At 42.2% G+C, this 20700-nt stretch overlaps 2 protein-coding genes across 5 annotated transcripts in view; one reads left to right on the forward strand and one right to left on the reverse strand.

The window, feature by feature from the left end:
* Nucleotides 1-1066: 1066 nt before the first annotated feature.
* LOC149126248 (uncharacterized) lies at nucleotides 1067-15636 on the reverse strand. Its single transcript, XM_089335445.1, has 3 exons — nucleotides 15214-15636; nucleotides 5153-5360; nucleotides 1067-5046 (listed from the first exon to the last, which is right to left on the reverse strand). The coding sequence occupies exons 1-3, from the start codon at nucleotides 15436-15438 to the stop codon at nucleotides 4946-4948; spliced, it is 534 nt and encodes a 177-aa protein (XP_089191571.1). The 5' UTR covers nucleotides 15439-15636; the 3' UTR covers nucleotides 1067-4945.
* The window catches only part of ZFHX4 (zinc finger homeobox 4), a 204245-nt gene continuing 196672 nt past the window's right edge, over nucleotides 13128-20700 (forward strand). For 2 of the 4 annotated variants that reach the window (XM_002710646.5, XM_070075243.2), the window contains exon 1: nucleotides 13128-13752. The gene's annotated coding sequence lies outside the window, so the exon portion shown is untranslated. Of the gene's footprint in view, nucleotides 13753-15619; nucleotides 16114-20700 lie in introns of those variants that run through there. The other 2 variants (XM_008255678.5, XM_070075244.2) reach the window with 1 other exon arrangement.

The following is a 20700-nucleotide window of genomic DNA, read 5'->3' on the forward strand; positions in this document are numbered from 1 at the left end:
AAATCTTACTCCAAGAAAGAGAGAAATGCCATAACTGCATATTTAGGCCGCATAAATGCAAGTATGGCAAAGGTAATTGTAATATTTGTGTGTGACAGTTTTTTACCCTTTAAAAAAAATCAGTCACCTAAATATAATAACATTTAAGTGTAATTTTGTATATGTGTCCATGTAGGTATGCATTACATATAAATATAAATTCCAACTAAGCCAAACTAAAATGCACATTTAGGCTTTTATTAGTTCAAAATAGTCTTTGACTAATATGTATTTGTATGTTAAGTATATCTCTATCAACTAAATTATGGGACTCTCATGCTATTCTATGTATAATATGATATTCTCATATTAAATAAAAGCATATGATTCACATATTGATTTAAACACAAGAACATTATCTAGGCACAAGCAATAAACAAAACTAAGATAAGATTTTAAAACTAATAGTAACAAAATAATCATTTCAGCTATTTCAAGATGCTGATATTTTCCAAAAAAAATTTTCTAAATTGACAATAATACTTTAAATGTAAGTGGATGTTGTCTTCAAATTACGTCAAAACATTAAATTCTCAAATAATGATGGCCCATAATAACTTTTGAAAGAAGCTGATTCTTAAAATGTTTTGATTAAGTGTATAAAACATGAAGGAAAATTATTTTTGATTTCTCAGTCTATGAAAACCCATGTATAGCAAAAAGCATGAGTCTAAATCTATAATTGTTATAAACCTTATGAGTGTTTATATTTATTATTCATACTAAAGATAAATATTAAATATCTATAATAACCAGCTACCTAGATTAGAATGATGATGCCACAATATATACATTTAATTTCATTGTATTAGTTTTAGTGTCAAAAAATTCTACATTGAGTTCAGAAATTTCAAATAAATCTTTTTTCCATAAATATTCTGATAAGTACATCCTAGTCAGAAAGAATATTTCCCACCAAAAATTTGCCTTAAAATCAATAATACTGAATTGTATGAGACATTATCCTTTTCAACAGAGTAAACTTATAGTATCCAAACTAAACACACACAGCAAAGGTACAAAACACTTTGTTAGGAGTCATTATCTTTTTATTATTAAATTACAAATGAACACATTAAAGCAATTATTACATTACCATACAAGTAATTATGTGGCTTTCAAAACATGTAAACATTTCATTTAAACTTAATTTCATATATTTAACAATGTAAGCATTGTCATTTTTATAAAGTACAAATATTTTAAAATATCAACTAAACCATACATGTCTACAAATTCTAAGATAATTTCATTGCACTAAAAATATACGATCTAAATAGATAATTTGTATTTATTTCAGAATTTTTACTTTATATCCTAGTGTTTATAGAAAAATACTTTAAACCAGAGCCTTCCTATAAGTGGAACACCTTTATGTATCTATTTCCATCTGTGGAAAATAGGGATATATTATACCTACATATATTTTTAAAACATTTTCATAATGTAGAATAAGAAATAAAGGTGTGTATGAGAGCATGTTGGGGGGGGTCACTAACATGAATTTGAACATTGGAGATGGAGAGAAAAGGTAATAATACTGAGACAAAATAAGGTATTTTGGTTAGAATTGTTATATTACAATTTAAATCCACATGAGTTTTCTTCCCTAAATTATGAAATGACAGACCTATAAAATGAGCATGAAAATGACAACAAATTTATATTTTTCTATTTAAAATTTTTCCTATGTAAGGATTTGCATTGTTGATACCAGTTATATTATAAAATATTCTGAAATTATGTATGAAAATATCACAAAATAACTTGGAAACATCATCTATGTATTACAAAAATCAAAACTCTAAGTAAAGACAAAGTTCCTTATCACTTGATTCTTATATAACTGTTTCAAAATCCTTAATAATTTTTATGTATATCTATTTGTTGGCTTTTCAAATTTGTCATTTTTTCAATATTCTAGGACTGCAATTTGCATAGTTATAATACAATATCTTGGTCACCATTACAACTATGTAGTAAATAGTTTTAACCTCAGTAATGCCAGTGCTACAGAATTCAAGTTTAAATGCCTTCTACAGGAAAGAGCACCTTAGAGTTAGTTACTTGAGTACATAAATTCCTGAAATTTCTAATTAAAAAAATACATATTTCTGTACAAAAAGAGCTCTATTTCTGCTATGAGGGTAGCAATGTTGTCATGAAGTTGACAAAATAAGTAGAAAAAAGGTGTGCCTCTCAAGTAGACATATTCATTTTCTAATTCATAGGTAATTAACAAGTATAAAACTATATCCCAAAATTTTGGCTACAAAATGGTAAACTGATGATTCAATGGAATCAAAGAAAGTTATAGGGGGAGGGGAAGTGGAGGAAGGAATACCTTTTACTGAGCTCCACAAAGGGTTGAGGGCCTAATTATTTTTAAGTATAATCCAACCAACCTCTTCTCATGCTTAGCTGCACTGAGTGACACTATTTGTGATGCCCAGTGTGCTGAAACTGAGCAGGTTGCTGTCAGTTTAAAAATGACTATAATAAAAGTGACCATGAAGATGGATCTTGTGATTTTGCGTTTCTAATCAGTCATCTGTGAAGAACACTTTTGCTTTGATTCAGCAGACTGGTGACAGCCATGATTGATAGTGCACGAGGATGAAAAAAGGTTATTAACTGTCTTCCTATTAAGCTCAATGTATTACCCCTCTAGGTGCATCTCATACTTTAAGTTAAAGTACTTACTCAGGTAAGGTCAAGAATGAACTCTTTGGAGAAAGGTGTCCATCCTTTTGAAAACAGGCAAGGCATCCTTGCATCAATTTTTTTTAATGTAGCATTTAAGCCACCTTTAATTTCTCTGTCTTATTCGTTAGCTGAAAAAGAGAAATCCCGTCCTTCCAACAACATACCTCCTGAAAGCAGTAAAGGTGTAGAAAGCAGCTTTAAATATCAACATTTGAATAGAAGCTGACTAGCAACACGTGTGTGGCATGCACATGATCCTACATTTAAATATATATTGTATAATACATCAGGGTATTTTTTTAAAGGTAGACCAAAATGGATTTCTAATTTAAAAATAAATGTAAGTACCTATATATTCAAAAATTGTTATAATTTGTAAACATCCATAAATGGCAAGTTTACGATAAAGAAAAGTTTAATAACACGTTCTAAAGAAATGCAAAAGATCTGTTAAAATACCTAGATATTTGCTTTGGTTTAAATGTACAAACTTCATCTCATTTAAATTTTCTTTTCTAGTCAGGCATGAGGTAGTTGACTACTACTCCACGTATACACACATACACCAATAGTAGTACAGATTCTAAGGTAGTTCAAGTTTTCAGAAACTGAGGACATACCACTTAATAAAAGAATAAAATTTTAAATGTTACCAAATTTCCTGTGTTCTTTATTCTTATGAGAGCCAAAATATACTGGCATACTTTTGAATACTTCAAGTAACTTCTCCCTAAAAACATGTTAAATTTAAGACAAGTTTGATTACAGAAGAAACAGATTAGATGCATTTTAATCTAAAAATAGAGTATTATGTACATATTATGTAAATGTGTACGTTTCCCCCTGTAAACATTCAGCTCATGTCAAGCGGAATGTGAGTTAGCCAAAGATTGCTAAGGATATCAATAACTTGGCATTGAGGAGCCACTTGAACTATTACCAAATTTCAACTCCATGTGCTTGGCAGCTCTTCACTGAGCAACACTGCACGGTGTGCAGAATAAGAAAATGCTACCAGACTGTTAAGAGTTTCAATGCCGGGAGAATCATATCAAGTCCAAAAGTTGTCTCCATCATATCGTGAGCTGTTTCTCCAATGTCAGTAATTATACTCGGTGTGGTCCATAATAAAGTACATTTTGAAAATATACTGTTTTAATATTGAGGTCCATCAACAATGAAATACAGGGAAAGAAAGAAAATGAAGTTCAAGATTTCATTGAATTTGTCTTTAGAGCCTCAGAAATTGGCTCTCTATCCTACCCTGCTTAACATTGCAACTGCCATTTTAAGAAGCCTTTCCAGATCTTCAGTATTTTTGCTTGCCAAGTATAATTTAAATACTTACACACTGAAAGTCTCTTCATAAAAAAAGGTTAGATCAATGTAAAAACTGTTTATTTAATGAATTGTGTTTATGTGGATTGGACTTAAGTGTAAATTTTGGAATTCACACAATATTCCTTCAATAGGATACATCGACTTCATTACTAAAAGTATTTCTCCTTTTAATAACCTAAGAGATAAGCGATTGAAGAGGCATATGCTCAAAGGTAACATTCTATATTGTGTATGAATCTTTGTCAACTGTTTCACAATGAAATTATACTAATAAGAAATAATAGGTGTCGTGTTTCTCAAGACAACTGTTTGAAAACCAAAAAAGAACAATGAAGTTCCAATCTGTCTCATGTTAATTAACATAGTTCTCTAAGTGTTAGTGAAATTCCCATCTTTTTTCATCTGCCTAATTCAGAGCTTCTTAAGAAAAATGGTGAAACCCCAAGACGTAGTAGGCCTCAGAGGAACACACACATTTTCTGGTCTCCTCTGCTTCTTCCCGTTATGGAACCAAGATCTAGAACACACATTACACACAATGCACATCTTAGGAAAGAACAAGGGGAAGAGAGTCTCTGGCAAAGTTTAGGTCATTCCTGAGGCATTCAATCAGCATTGCTTAAATTAAAGTTGAGCCATAGTTTGCAGAAGCCACTGCTGGCAGACAGTAAAATTTTTAAATGCAACATTTTCCTTTATTCTTCTGGAACTCTAGAACGGACTGATGCATTAATACTGTTTAAGCGAATGATAAAACCGGCCAAGGAAAGCCCACACCTTTATGCAAACCCTTTAACATTCGGTTTTGAGGCTAGGTTCATTGACTGCTGGGTCACAGGGGACCTTTAGTCTACAATTTCTAGGTCTTGGATTCCTTTTTGTTTAAAAGTCTCTGCCGCAGCTCTTCCAATTCTATATTCATCTGCCTTCTTCCTTTGCCGCCTCTTGCTCCTCCGGAACCTACAAGGGCATATAAGGTAGGGGTTTGAACTTTTCTGGGTGGTGCACATATGTGTAACCCACAAAGTGGAGGCCGGCAGCTGCTGTCCACTCCCAGACTGTGTACCTGAGCGCAGTGGCCACTCTTGCTCTTCCGCCCAGCCCACTCTTGCCTGCAGGGTTGCTGCTGTCACACCAGCCGGTGATTTGATAGGCTTGTCGGGTTGCCATGGTGTTGACTTCTTGCCTCTGAGGAGCTGCCCAATGACTGGAGGTCTGGGATGAAAGCGGGAAGAGGCAGCGGCCACAGCGAATTTCAGCGGCAGCTGCAGCAGCTAGAAACAAGAAGCAAGAGGACGAGGTCTTTAGGCTGCGCTCCCCTGCTGCAGCCGGGGCTGCCAGAGAAGGAAGGAGGAGAAGGGGCGGACGGTGGAAATGGTGACCCCTGGGAGCCAGAAGATAGGAGCTAGGGACTGGGGGGTGGGGTCTGAGTCCTGCCCGGGGATAACTCTTATGCAATCTGCACGCGCCCGCAGAGAGGAAAACGCTTCCAGAATTCGTTATTGTTCACACAAGACACGCCCGGGGTGGGCGGTGGGACTGAGAGTAAAGGTGTTAAAAGGGTCCCCAGGGGTTGACACACTCCCCCCCCCCCTTCATTTGGGCAATGGAGGCATACGCCCAAGAAACAGGCGCTGTGCGGAGAACTTGGAACCTGGGCACACAACTTGTTCCGAGAAGGGAAAGTGCAATTAGACGGCAGCCTAGGGAATGCAGAGTTGCCTGGGCCGGCGGCCGGCGCGGCCGGCGCAGGGTGGGGGAGCCCGCGAGTGCGTGTGCAGCGCGCAACCCAGACGGAAACTGTAAACCGGGAAATGAAAGGCAAAGAGTCCGCTTCTGTTATACATTAGGAGGTAGGTGAAGGTTACGCCAAGAAGAAAAAGGGAAAGTAAAGCTGTTAAAAGAATAGAATAAAACCCCTGGGAGTGCAACTCAGAATCCCCCCTTCGCTCCCCAGGCCAAGGGGCGTTAGAAGAGGAGGAGGAGGAGGAGGAAGAGGAGGAGGAGGCAAAGAGCGCATTCTGGTGTGATGAGAACTCTCTGGAATGTCTGGAGGAGAGCACGAAGGTGTGAGGGAAGGAAGACCCCGGTGCTAAATAACTGGCAGGAGAGCAAGGCTGGGGGAGGGGCGGGGCAGGAAAGGAGCGGTGGGCGAGTCCCCGAAGGGAGACTTGGAAGTTCAGCAGAGGGCGATTCCAGGAGAAGGAAAAGAACCTAGAAGTTCAGGCTCTTGGCGTAAAGAAAGGAGGAAATGACACGAGTCAGTGAGAGAGGAGGAGGAAAGAAGGTGTGTGCAGCCGCTGAGCGAGGGCGTGGGAAGGCCGTCACAAGCAACTGGAGGGAGCCGGAGTCGCGCAGCAAGTGCGAGGAGCAGGGCGCAGAGGCCAGCAGACGGTGCAGACGCGCAATCGACGGGCGGCGAGCTGGAAGCCAGGTGCCGCGCCGCCCGCGCCCGGGCTCCTGGCGACGCGGAGACTTGGGTGGCAATGACAGGAGCCGCTGCCACAGCCCGCTGGAGGCACGATTCCCCACGAGTCCCAAACACATGCCTCACTAACTACTTTACAGCCACGTCCATTGATTTTCTTTAACAAATAAACATAATACCCGTTACAGCAACACTTCCTCTTGCCGCAGCTAGCATGCCTTAAGCTCTGATTGCTGCATTTCTCTGGACAGCACTTTTCACATGCCCAGAAAAATCGTTTTCCTGCACTTCAGATTTGGGGAGGCGAGTCTTCGCCCCCAACACCTTATAATCTGAGAATCGCCTTTTGCGGTCAGAGGAACCCAGGTCCGGACACAACTTTGTAAACCTGGTAGGGCTCTCTCTTCTCTTATTTGCATATTAATTTTTGCTAATAAGAAGTAACTCAATTTGGGAGGAAAACGCCGCCAAAGACAACGATTCGTTTGCATCTGCAGGGGAATCAACAGTAGTTCGGCAGGCACACCTAAGCTACTCCCCTTGAGTTGTCTCTCAAAATATTACCTTAAAAATAAAGAAAGTATTTATTTTAAAGTAGCCCCCCTTCCAACGCCATTTCTGCTTGCAGTTCTTCCATACATGTCAAAGGGTTGTTGAATTATTCATTATTGTAATTACTATCATCATTGTCATTATCCCTTTCCATGTGGAAATAATTTTATTATCGTAATTTGATATCTGAAGAATTTCCTGTTAGTCGTTTGATAATCATTTTTTCTGCTGAAAAGAAAAGTTTTGTTTATAAATGAGATAGAGAAAATGTTTTAAATGCTTTGATGTTTGCTATAGATTTCCGTTTATCTAATCGATCGGAATGCCAATAAAATCGATTAAAGGTTTAGTGTTTTACAAACAACCATTTTGTGCTTTTTGATTTTATGTTCAGAATGATTTTAATAAAGCTAATACTTTCCTTCAATATTCTCTGTTTAAAAGAAATCTAAGCCTCCATCGTTTTCCTCTTATTATTAGAAGTTGCCACTTGAAGTTCCCCTAATAGGAAAATAAACACAAAATATAAGCAATGGCTGAAATGGTTTAAATTTCATTCTCTTGTTGCTCAAGGTATTTAAATAAGGCCCTTTAAAAATCTTGGTGAATTATATGCGATCACTCAGTGATTGCGGAATATTAAATTAAACTTAGATAAATCCGCATTGAAGGAGGCAGCACCCAATCCTGAATTTATTTCCCATTTTCTCTAACAGCATCACTGCGCTCCTCTCTTTGCAATGACAATGTGCCAAATCTGGGCATTTTGAAAACATTTTCCATATGCTTTAACAGGGGACTGATAGACAAAGAAGAAAAGGAGATGATCTTTTTGCTCTGAGGTATATTTTCTTTAACCTTTTCCTTTTAGACCTTCATAGATAATCATTTCAAAGCTAAAGTTTGAATATCATTTAATGCATTATTTTTGCTTTTACCTCTTTTTTCTACCTTGTAATGCATTGCTGATATGGGATTTTGGTTATAATTTAATGTAACGCTATCATTTCTGTACCTTGGCAAACAGTACTTTGCTTAAAATCTTTGATTCATTTAGTTTCTACTAGATGCCTTTAGTAATTAAAGATGGATTTAATTATACATTTTGTAACTTGCATCAGATGGGTTGTTTGTTGCTATAGGATTTAATGGTGCTTTTGTGTCAAATATTTCAGGACATTACAAATAGAGGTAGTAGCTTTTCTTCCATTGTAAATAACTGCATGTTTGTCTTAGAAATATGGATGACTGTATGAATGTGATATCCCACTTTAAAATAATTTTATTTGGTGGCCGATTTTCGTGTGTTTTCTACATAGCACTTCATTAACTAGAGATGGAAGCTTTTAGATTGAAAATATCACAACTTTGTCTTCTGTTCAATGAAATCACAGTTTCTCTCTCTCTCTCTCTCTCTCTCTCTCTCTCTCTTTTTCCACTTGTCTCCCTGTTCCCATCTGGATCGTCTCTTGGAAATCTTCCCCAGACAGAATATAAAATTGTCATTGGTTACCCTAGTTGGAAACGTCTCCATGTATATTTGAGGAGAGTGTGCTTAGGATCTTGGGTCTGGGTGGTGTGTTCCTGGGTGTCTGAGTGTGGGGAATCCGGTGACAAGGGGTCCTCATTAATTTGCATAAGAGTTGTGGAAGTGCTTGTGAAGTTAGTGCACTGCCATTGTTTGAGGAAGAGTCCTGCCTGATTTTGTTTATAAACACTGAGCTGGTTGCCTAGAGGGAGAGCAGGTCAAAGCTCTGTCTGAACTCTGACCCCGGAAAGGCCAGAGGGCGTCTGACTTTTCTCTTTCTGTCTTCTCCTTTTCCTTTTCCCTTAATTCTTTCTTCCCCAGACCCTCTACTACTACTCCCACCTCCCCTTCCCTTCTTTACCTATGCCTGGTTTTACATAATCTCAACCCCCTCCCTCAATTAAAAAAAAAAATATAGCACCTCCAGAGAGAAAAAAGGCTAAAGCAGATTGAAGTTAAAAAAAAAAAAAAAAGGACTTTAAGAAGAGAGATAAATAGTCAAGAATGTGGGGTATAGACACAGAGACTGGGGAGCAGGAAGGGGACGTTTTTGACCATAAAAAAGAAGTCCATGGAGGAGATAAGAGCTAGCCTGGACGAGGGAGGAATCAGGGAAGGATTTAACTGCCCACAGATACGACACACACGCAAACATACTCAAAATGCCTTTCTCCTCGGAATTTCATTTCCTTCTGCTCACTCGCACCATCACAGGCAGTGTCCAGCCTCAAACGTTAGGTCTCTTTTGTTAGTTCTCAAGAAAACACTTTTCCCCATTTCTGGAATTATTTCCCTGTAAATATAAGGTGTTTATGACACCTTCGCAAACAAGCCCCGCACTTTTCCATTCTCTGCGAACTTCGCATCTCCTCCTACCACGCATGCCACCCCCCCCATCCTGTCACACACACACCCACCCCCTAACACGCACACAGAATGTTCGAGCGAGCTTGGTATCAGATTGAAGTGTGTTTGGGGAAAGAGTTGCTGAGTTAAACACAAATGTTAGTTAACACGCTGCCTTTGTTATACAGAGGGGAGAGAGGTGGGGGGCCCAGCCTCTGTGGTGACATAAAGGGTTCCCAACGCTGAAATCTTGTAATACCGCGCTTCAAACTGAGCTCCACTATAGACCCCGGAAGCGCGGTCAAAAGACTGGGAGCCTTTTCCCTGGGGCGGGAGTCGGTCTGGAGCTGGGGGGGCGTGGGGGAAAGGGAGGTGAGGGCAGGGCGGGGAAGGGGCGCACACACAGCCCAAGACTCATTAAAGCGGCTGTAAAGCCCACAGTGTCCTCGGTGTAGTTTTGGGAAATAAAATGCACCGAGAAGGGGGAAAAAAAAAAAAGTCGAGAAGTGGAAATTACTTTTTGTCTCAATGTTAATTACTTCTTGCCTCCAACACTCAACACCCAAACACCTGGTATCCCTTCCTGGCTCGCTCCCAACTCGGTGCTCAGCGGCGGGGTCCCCGGAGCTCTGCCGTGGACCTGGCTCGGGCCCGGGTGAGCCTGGGAGAGGGTCCGGGGAAAGTTCTCGCTGCGGCAGGGAAACCTCTGCTCGTTTCACTTTGAAATGAAAAGTAGCCAAGGTTCCGCGAGGGCGGCGGCGGCGGGTTCGCGCTGAGTTTAGGGACAGCGGGATGGGGGCGGGGGAGGGGACGGGGTCAGAGGTGGCCGGCAAGGGGTCCGCGGAGACCCGGGAGGAGCAGCTGGGCTCGCCGGCGCGAGGGGCGGAGAAGGAGGGCGCGCGGGGCCGCGGCGCAGCGGCGCAGCCGGGTCGAGCTGCGCGGATCGCGCCCGCGCCCGGAGCAGCCCGCGGGCAGGGCTCGGGCTCGCCCGCCTCGCCGCGCCCCTGCCCGCGGCGCCGCGCTCCGCGCCTCCGGGCCCACCCCACGCAGACCTGCGGCCGCTTCTCCCCGACAGCCTTCCCTGCGCTGCCGCGCTCCGAGGCCAAGCCCTGGAGCGAACTCTTGACTGCACTAGTCCCTCTCTGCCCCTTCCCCTCAACCCATTAACCCTCGACCCTCACCCCCAGCATCTCCTCTTAGGAAAGAGGTGAAAGGAGACAAGAAAGATGATTAAAGACATCACACACACACACACACACACACCACACACACAATTTTCCAAGGAAAGACAGCAGTGGGGGATCGTAGAGAAGAAATAGCCACCAAATTTTGAAAATGATTTGACGTTTGCTGTTTTGACATTAATGACATTAATGTTATTGATGATGTTTCAAGGAGAAAAAGGCAAAGAAATAAAGAAAACGAAATCATCATCATTTCCCTGTTCCTCCATGCCAGAAATGGACCCCTTTCTTCACCTGAGCCTGAAACAGACTTATTGTTCTCAGGTGTTTCCTTCTTCATACGCATTTACCCGTCTGAAATCGCAGGAAATGGTTTTTCCATCAGTGAGCTTGTACATGGAGCCCTCTCCCGCAAAGGGCTTGATCTTTTCTGATTTGAACCTGAAAGTTTCCCTGCCTTCATTTCCCCTCAGTCTCTTTAACAACCCCCACCCCTTCCCCCCAAGCACACACCTCAGATAGTTTTTTTTTTTAAACCTGAATGTGTGCTCTCTGCTGATGTTTTTCAGTAAACAGTAACGCTACATAAACACCTTTTCCACTTACAAGTTACAGGGAATTTAAATGTTACCCCTGTGTGCATGCATATTTCTTAAGGCACATGAGTAAGCCCCACTGAGGTGCAATCAGATCCTCACAGTAAATTGGTGATACTGTGACTGTGTGAAGGTGAGCTGTAAGCAAAGTAACTATACAATCCTTTTTTAAAAACAAGATGAGGAGGAGGAGGAGGAGGTGGAGAAGAAGAAGAAGAAGAAGAAGAAGAAGAAGAAGAAGAAGAAGTAGCAGCAAGCTTTTACTTTGAGCAGATTGCTGCCCAAAAAAGTTTGAAAAGGAATGGAATCTTTGGAGAGAATCATTTTCTTTCTGTTAACATTTAGTAGCCCTAGTTTCTAAAAAACTAGTACATGCACCGACTTCAGATTCCTGAGGTGCTGATTTGCTTTTGACTCTTAATAAGGACCATATCTGGGTTTTATTCTCCACTCCAAACCTCTGAACTCGCCTTGTAACCTTAGCCAGCTGTTGAAGGCAGCCAGCCTTCCTGACCTGGGCCTAGGTCTGCTCCAAGGAGGACTATGCTTTTATCTTCCCAGGTGTTTGGTTTGGGTTTTATTCCCATTTGCATTAGTCCTAGGCTCTTTCAGAGGTTCCCTGATAATGCAAGGTTTTAGGCCCAGAAAGATGCTGTTTGCAGCCTCTGCAGTTCCCAGCGCTGGTGCGATAAACCTTTCGTTGGTGTTTGGTAGAGTTGGCACTTAAGGCCTGAGACAAGGTTTTGAAGCAGATCCTGGTGATCCAGAACTTCAAAGGCCTGTCAACTCAAAAGCAGCCTATACTTCACCTGTCCAGGAAGCTGGACATTGCAAGTATTTCCTGGTTTTAAATCGTTTGATTTGTTGCTCTCACTTTCTCCCTAGAATTCCTATTTTTGAAATATTACATAGATGGTGTCTCCTTGTGACCTCTGCTGTGGCAGTGTGTCAAGATGCTATCTGAATATATACTTCTGTATGTATAGATTCCATTTTCAGTAGGGGGTATTTAAAAGTATGTCTATTCCTAGTTTTAGTTAATTATCTTTTAATGAAAGTGTCACTCATATTCACATCTGTAATATTGGAAAGAGATAATTAGATTTTCAAATGAGAAATCAGCCACCTTAAATTTTGCACCAGAAAATACCAAGTATATTTCATTCTAATGAGATCTGTAGTGGGGTTTTAAAATTCATCATAATGCGCTTCAAGAAAGATAACTCAACAGACTGGAAAGATGAAAGGTTTTTTTTCCCTAAGTCTTCTTAAAGCTATTACATTGAACTTACGCAATTCTGATAAAATATTCAAGAACATTACATAAAGGCTAGACGTGGACCCCCACTATCACCCTTGCAACCACCACTTACTCTCATTGGGAAGTTTACTTTGCCTAAACTAACCACCTCCATCTCCCTTGCCCTGGATTTCCTGGGCTGCCTAGGCAATCGAAAGATAGGAGTTTAAGAAGAATGCCTGAGGATGCAGAGCGCATTCCTCCCTTGCTATAGTCAGGGTTGAGCTCTGTTTGCACACAGTCAGGCACCCTTTATTTACATACATCTGCATATTTACTCAGCCCCCCCCCCCCCCCCCCCCCCGTATTTCGGCATCGAAGTGCGTTCCTGTGTCCCTGGCAATAAACCAAGCGGAGAAAAGCTCTTGGTTACCTTAACTCCCATTTCTCTTGAAAGCTTCCCAGTAAACCAATCTCTGCTCGGACAATAATTACTTTGCTTCATTAAAGTGGAAAATAAACATCTCAAATGGTTAAAGGGCAGTGCATTGGCGGCAGTTATGTTTTATTTTGCTTCCCTCTCTGGGGTGTGTGTGCGTGTGTGTGTGTGTGTGTGTGTGTCTGTCTGTCTGTCTAATGAAGTTTGGGAGCCGCGCGCAGGGGTGCGTGGGGTGCAAGCCCCGGAGGTCCCCATCGCCGGTCCTCTCTGCCGTCGCCGCGTCCCGGGCTCCAGCCGCAGCGCTGCGAGCCTCGGAAGCTGCGAGACTCCCGGGCTGCTCTGAGTCCCGGCTGCGCGTCATTTGCAGTCTGGGGAATGTTGATCACCTCACTAATTACACCTCTCTCTCTCTCCCCCCTCTCCCTCTCCCTCTCCCTCGCTCTCCTCTCTCATTCCCAGAGTGCATATCGGGAATAGACACACAAAGACATGCGCACTCAACTTAATCAGCCATTTTTTTAAACAGGGCTAAAACGATAATAATTAGCAGAATAAAGACATATCGGATTTTCATTTCCTTTCCTCCTTTTCCCAACCCCTTCACAACCAAACAGCGAGACCGCGGTCGGCACATGCTTTAACTCCTCCCGGACCCCCGAGGACCGCTCCATGCCCCCCACTTTCTGCTCCAGCGTTTTTATTTTCACCCAATAAAGTTCGAGGATTATTTTTTTATTTTTTTTATTTTTAATGAACCCTCTCGTTTGACTTGGATGTGATCAGCTGTAAGTAAAATAAAAGCAAAACAAAAAAAGAGGCGAAGATCGAGTAGGAACTGCAGGGGAAATGGAAAGTAAGTTTTTTCTTTAACTTTTATTGAGTAGTTTGTGTTAAATTTAGGTCGAGTATCGATTATCTTTCCAGCCTGATCTTGCACAATCTTTGATATTTCGCTCCCTCTCGCCCTCTCCCTCTCCGCCTCTCCCTCTCTGCCCCTCGCTCGCTCGCGCTGGCTCGCGCACATCCCCTCATCCCGACCATCTCTTCCGCTCTGCCCCCCTTTCCTATCTCTTTCCCCCTCTTTTTTTTGGCTCAAGGATTTGCTCCGCCGAGGGAAGGAGGGGGCACCGAGGGACCTGATTTTCCACTTTCTTCGGGGGCTGCGTTTTTTTCGGGATTTAACTTTTGGATCAAGTGGCGGATCATCCACGTTTGGCCGGGCAGTTTTTCTCTCCTTTTTCCTGTCTTTTCGGGGGTCTGTCTCCTCCGCGAGCCCGGGGGGACCAGTCTCGCAGCCGGGGAAAGCTGTCAGCTCCGCGGCAGTGCGGCCAACGGCCGGGTGGGGGTCCCCGCTCGCCCCGCGCCCCCCGCACCCGGGTCGGGATGACTCTGCCTCGGCATCAGCCTCCGAAAGTTTGGACGTGGGTCTGTGGGGCTTGGCGCGCCTGTCTTTCTGCCTCCCCCTCCCCACCTTCTCCTGCCTCGTCTTCCTTCCTCCGCTTACCGCCCCCACCCCGACTTTCCCCTTCTCAAGTTCCCGAAGGGCGCCTCCAGCGCAGGGCTGGCGGAGGCCGGGGGCTCGTGCGTACAGGGCAGAGGGTTCCCCAGGCCGGAGCCGCGGCTGCAGGTAGACGCCCGGCTGCCGGGGCGGGCAGGGGCGGCGGCGGCGGCTCCGGCGCGGGCGCGGGCGCCGGCGGACGGAAGGCAGGTCCGTTAGGAGGCGGGATCGCCCGGCCTCGGGGCTGGGGACCCGGGAGGCGGCGGCGGCGGCGGCCGCAGCGGCTCGCTAGGGGCGCGTTCGCCGCCGGGCGTGCGTTAGACAAGAGGACAGACGCCCGCGGCTTGGGATCAAGAATCTTTTCCTTTCTTTTTGGCAAAGGGCAAGGGGTGTGCGTGTGTATGTGTGTGATCTGTGTCTGTCTCTGTGTGTGTGTGTGTGTATTGAGGGGCTGTGGCCGGCTGTGAGAACTGATTCATTCCTCTCCCCCCCCCCACCCCCAAAAGGGTTCCTTGTCTACAAATGAACTTCACCTCCTTCGCTTCTCCTGGCATCCAGCGCGCCTTCCGGCCCAGAGTCGCTAAGGACAGAGCGGCTGGAATGCGCCGGGTCTCGCCTTCCTGCTACTTCTATCCCCCCCACCCCCATTCTTTCTGCTCTTTTCTATGGGTTTTAAAAAAAAAAAAAACAATAAAATTTCTCGTGGAATTGTATAAAGTTTATCTGCCAATGCCCAACTTACAGGAGGTCCCCCATCCTGTCCCCTTGCCCCCCCCCCCAGAAGACTGTGCATTTGCTTTGTATTTCTTTTGTTACCTGCGATCCGGGCGGGGGGTTCCTTTCGGCCGCTTGGGCTGGGGTCCGGCCCAGAGAGGAGGCTCCGGCGAGCGCCTTTGGCCGCGACTCCTCACTTCCGCGCGGTTCTGGTGAGGTTTTAGCTACCGTTTGGTAAGACACCCTCCTTGTAGGTACCAAAGGTTCAGATCGCAAACACGGACCCCCCCACAACCGACCCCTAAACACACACACACACACACACATACACACACATACACACACACTCAACACACACAGACACACATTCTCCACTCTCCCCCCACCCACCTCCGGCCCCCACCTTGCCTTTCCCCTCCCCCCTGCCAAAAAAAGCACACACACAACAACAACACCCCCTACCCCCCACCCCCAACCAAACAAAAACCCAAAGACAAGTTCACTGGCTGAAGATGGTGGATTGACACTGACTCAGACAGAGGCAGGTTCACCAGGAAATCTGGCCGTCCCGATTTCTGACAGTTGCATTTCCTCTCCTTGAGTCCTTCCTCCCCCCCCCCTTTTTTTATTAACTCTGTTCCATGTTTAATCAAGGATCATGTAGATGGCAAAAGGAGAGACAGAGAGAGAGAGGAGAGAGGAAGAGAGAGAGGGAGAGGAGAGAGAGAGAGACAAGAGACAGAAGGAGGTTTTTTTTTTTTTTATTGTGTTCTCCTGGATTTTCAGTGGCTTGATCCCTATAAACGTGGAGTGGTTAAAGCTCATATGTAGTATTATATTTTTAGTTGGGTGGATGGATGGCAGAGTGAGGGAGAGGCTGCGGCTGCCGCTGCCTTTTCGGGTGTTGCTTAGATTAAGGCTGAGACTTGGCTGCGATTGGGACGCGACAGTGACACGGGCATCGATCGCTTCCATTGAGAGCAATGCAAAAACACAGCCCGGGTATGTAACACTCTCGGTGCCATCAACACTTGTTTTACTTTATATTTACTGGCAAAACTGACAGAGCAAGCTCAGACTTTCTTTCTTTCTTTTTTTCCTCTTTCTTCTTTTCTAACTGAAGAATAAAAACAACTGTCTATAGAAACTGTTGGAAAGGGTGGTTTAAATAAAACAGAAAGGATATATGCGGAATTATTTCACTACCTCTGTGACTGATTGGGTTTTAGAGTTTTTCTTCTCCACTGAGGAGCATATTAAAGAGAATGAAGGTTTTCTTTTTTTTTTTTTTTCCTTCTTCATCTTAAAAAAAAAAAAGTCCTTAAGGGAATATTTGATAGTTTTCAAGGTTTGCGGTTTCAATCAGCAGGAAGGCACACAAAAATAAAAGATGGCTAGCCAGCTGTTTTAACCTCTTGCACCTGGCTTCAGTGTGGGGATCATAAGGTTTATACAGTTATTTTTTAAATGGTTTTAATATTTATGGTATAAGCTGGGGAGAGCATCACTGTGTATTTATTCAATAGCTGGTTGCTTTTGGATTAAGAAAAAGTAAACTCATATTCAAGTGTTTTCATTTTTATGGCAATGAAGATAGAGTCAGTGAAATATGGGGGAAATACCATAAATCTGCAAAGTGAAATGTACCCAAGGAACAAAGAAAGGTCAGGTAAACCAGCTGTGTAAGTCAGAGCAACAGCACCAACTGTAGGGTTAGACAGGGAGAGTGGACTCTGGATCCATGAAGTGAAAGTTGCCACTTAAAGTTAAAAATGAGGCAGACACATTCAGCTCTATTGTAGTCTTCTGCAGTTTTTTAGCAAATGAGCCCAAATGTGTTCATTAATTTTGAGCTAGTTGGGTTATTTTAAAAGATGCTGCAGCAAGAAAGGAAAACATCAAGGAGGCTGAGAAAATCGCTGTTTAATATTGCAGAATTTACTGCTTCCATTCTGACCATGAGCCTAAATTTACACAATGAAATTTGATTATCTCTAATAACAATATTAGATCCTGCACTGGATGGATGAGAATTGAGGTGGTTTTGTTGATTGCAAGGGTTTAATGTTGCATTTCAGAATCTGATGTGGTTTGGCCTCCCTTCCATTAACTGGAAAACCCCTGAGGTTTTACAATTATTTCTTAAAGATAATACATTTAAGATTGCATTGGTAGGCTGAAGAAAAGTCATAAAGGCAAGAAGGGAAGCCCTTAATAACTCTTGAGATTCAGACATGTTCAGCAGTTAGATTGGCTCTGACTTCACCAAGGGTCGACAATGTGTCATTTCCACGAAGCCAAATTGCCCTCTGCCTATATGATATTAATGTGCAAATCAATATTTCAGGGATTAAATTTCCCTTCTTCATTTTTTATGGTTTCTACCTCAATAAGTCTCAAGTCTATTAGAAGAGGCTGGATGATTTAAAATCTTTCACTGCAGAATGGCTTGTCGTAGTCTTGTTTCACAGACCATTTTAGGATTTTCGTTATAAAGACTAAAGGCATCCTAAAGAAGTTGTGAGGCAGTGTAGAGCCAGGCTCAGTAGTGTAAAGCCCTTCTTCAATTAAGAGCTGAAAGGTATTGAAAATATAATATATGTGTGTATGTAATGTATAACACATATATACATTCTGCCGCTTTAAAATATTATGTTAATCACCTATTGATTTATTTCAAAATCAATGGAAGCTCCTTTCTTATTAGTGATTTGTTCAGCATTCTTGAGGACTGTGTTAATTTTCTTAAAGAACACCCATGAATCAGGTTGGTGTGAAAGTATTTGTGGGGGTTGGGGAGGATTTTCATTTACCAAGATTTTCCTGGGACACATTTTTAGGAAACATTGTTTGTGAGAGTAATAATCAAGTGGTGTCATTTGCATACGTTGTTGTCACAGCTATCATTGCATTTTGTGGCTGAATGACTTAGCTGATATCTGTTAAATGAGGCAGGCCTTCTGCAATTCTTTCTGCATTTCGTTTCTAGCACTTAGTAGGGACAATGTTTCTTATTACCATGTTTGAGAAACACTGTTATGAAAGAAAATACATGATTTGATGGGAATTAATACAAAGCAGAAATTTGGGTTGGAGAGGTCAAAATAAAAGATTGTGACTTTATCACATAATCTTGGGAAGGCCTACTGTCTATCATTTGGTGGTGTTTTATAGTCTTAAACCATCTGGACCAAGTTCCGCACAGCTGCACGAATTTCATATGTGATAGAACATTTTTTCCATTCAGTGTGAAATGTTCCTTCCTAAAAAACGTACACCAGACTCGCTTAATTTAGTCTGTTAAAAGAAATGCACATGAAAAAGGACAAAAGGCTCTTTAATCTCTGCAAGCTGTTTGTTTTTCTTCAAGATTCCTGTCTGTTTGGGTTTGAAAAGTCATGTTTATAGAGGAGATGATTCTGAGGTGTGACATTAAAATAATATATGATTTTTGGACTGGTGGCCACGCTCCTGCTTAATTTGCAGAACTACTTTTTATGCCTGTCAAAACACAGAGTTAATCTATCCTTATTTACAATTAATCTCAATAAAATTAATCTTAACTATGCTTTATTCAGTGGCTTAAAATATCTAATTATATTCAATTAACTGCTGTCATAGTAATTAACATTGCTTAATTGCCTCTGCATATATTTATGTAAAGCTCATTAGGTGCTGCTGACTCCTTTTCCCTTTTCTGCTTGCTATTTTTGCTGTTGTCAAACCATTTTCATCTCCCAAGGTTCGACAACGTCAATGAGAACAAATTCTTTCTTAACATCTTGAAATGAATGTTACTGCTTTCCTTTGAGAAGATACTTGTTTTGAGTCTTTAAACACTAATCTATCCCCCCACCCCTTCATTTTCTTTATCCCTGGTCTCTAGCACACTCACAAAATATTTTCTGTCATTGTTGCTAGAAATATGAGAAGCCAGGTTAAGCTTTGTGTTTATAAATGAGGAGCCTTTCTGTGTCTGCCTAGGGGCTGTACCCACAGGCAGAGGTTTGTCCCCCCCTCCACCCTCCCACACCCCAAGATCATTCTAAGGGTTAAAGACTTGGCCAAGGTTCAAACTGAGAAGCACCCAGGGAAAGTGCATGTGAATATGTACAAGTTTCATGTAATTAGTGCTTAATTATATTAACATATGCAAATTGTCAACTTAGGAGCTTGTTGAGCTGGCAAAGATCAGCTAGGCACAATTGCTGTATTGTTCTGAAACAATAATGGATTTCAGGTTGGATTGTGGAAACACATAACTAGCTATCTAATTTAACTCATACCATGGTGAAATTTCATTAGTCTCCATGGAGACTGGTTTAATTGTGCTGACTAATGTTCTGGGCTGCAGAATGTCCTAAAAAGAAAGCGTTGTTTGCCTAATCCACCTTACAATGACACTTGTTTGTACATGTTTCCCTTGTGTGAGAATTTGCATATGCAAATAAATAGTTTCTCTGCCCCATTTGTCATGGCTGTTCATTACCCATGAAGAGGACATTGTTACTAGGCTGTTACTGAGTCTCCCAAGACAGGATAGTGTCAACCAGTCCAGCTACATTCTTTCATAATTTGTTTCTGATTAATAGACCAGAGTGAGTCTCGTTCTCTTTGGGAATCTGTAAAGGGAAGGTCAGTTCTGTCACAGAAAAGAGTTTCTGCAGTAACTGAAGGACTTTTTTCTTCTTATTATTCGCTCTTTTCTACCCATTGGTTAACATAATCATATTTAAAATAATGTATTCTTGTTCTAAGAATGCCTCTACTAATAATCTGTGGTTTCCTAAAGCAAAAAGATAGGAAAAGAAAGGAGATTCTGTTATTGGAATATTAATCCTGTTTTTGACAGAAAGGTAAACTGATATAATTGCTTTTCAGTTGGAGGAATGGGGGTTTATACAAGTGTGAAAGCATCGGAAAAGGATTAGCATTTTTTTGCATAATGAAAAGCTCTGTTGAATAGGGTCCTGAATGGCTGGCTGAATGACTAAGATGAAAGGAAGATGAAAATGCAGGCTTCTCTTTCTTTATGCCTATGCTCTGCTCTCTCTAAAGTTATGTTTGTCCAAGACTTGAGAAAACAAGCAGGGGCTCAGATTTCAGCAACTTTACAACATGCCCTGAGTTTTCATCATCACTGGGAAGCAATATGTGTGACAATAGTGGAGGGAGACTATGATCAACAGAGGTTTGTATGCAGAAGAGTTTTCAGAAACATGACAAATATTGACTGTTGGGTATCAAGAATTCCCAGCACTTTGATGGCAAAACCAGTTATTTTAGAAGGGGCCAGTAGTGTGGCATGGATGTTTAATTCAGTTAATGATGGAACAGTGTTTGTCTCCCATCGACTGTAAGTGATTGTCTCCTTTGGGGGAACACTACTTGGGGAAGAGTTGTGTACTCTTTTGGCGATGTTAAGTGTTTTAAGTGGCCTATCAGATTCTGCAGCTGGGAGCGGGTTCTGCAAGAGGATGCAGAATTCTTTTCTTAGGATTTAATTCACAAAGCTCTGAATGCAGTCTTCGTATTGCTTTGTAGGTGTACTATATGTTTTATGTAGGGATAAATCCTTTTTAAAAAATG

Source organism: Oryctolagus cuniculus, chromosome 6 (genome assembly GCF_051225735.1).
Source record: "Oryctolagus cuniculus isolate XC-2025 breed Fujian yellow rabbit chromosome 6, ASM5122573v1, whole genome shotgun sequence".
Classification (NCBI taxonomy): Eukaryota; Metazoa; Chordata; class Mammalia; order Lagomorpha; family Leporidae; genus Oryctolagus; species Oryctolagus cuniculus.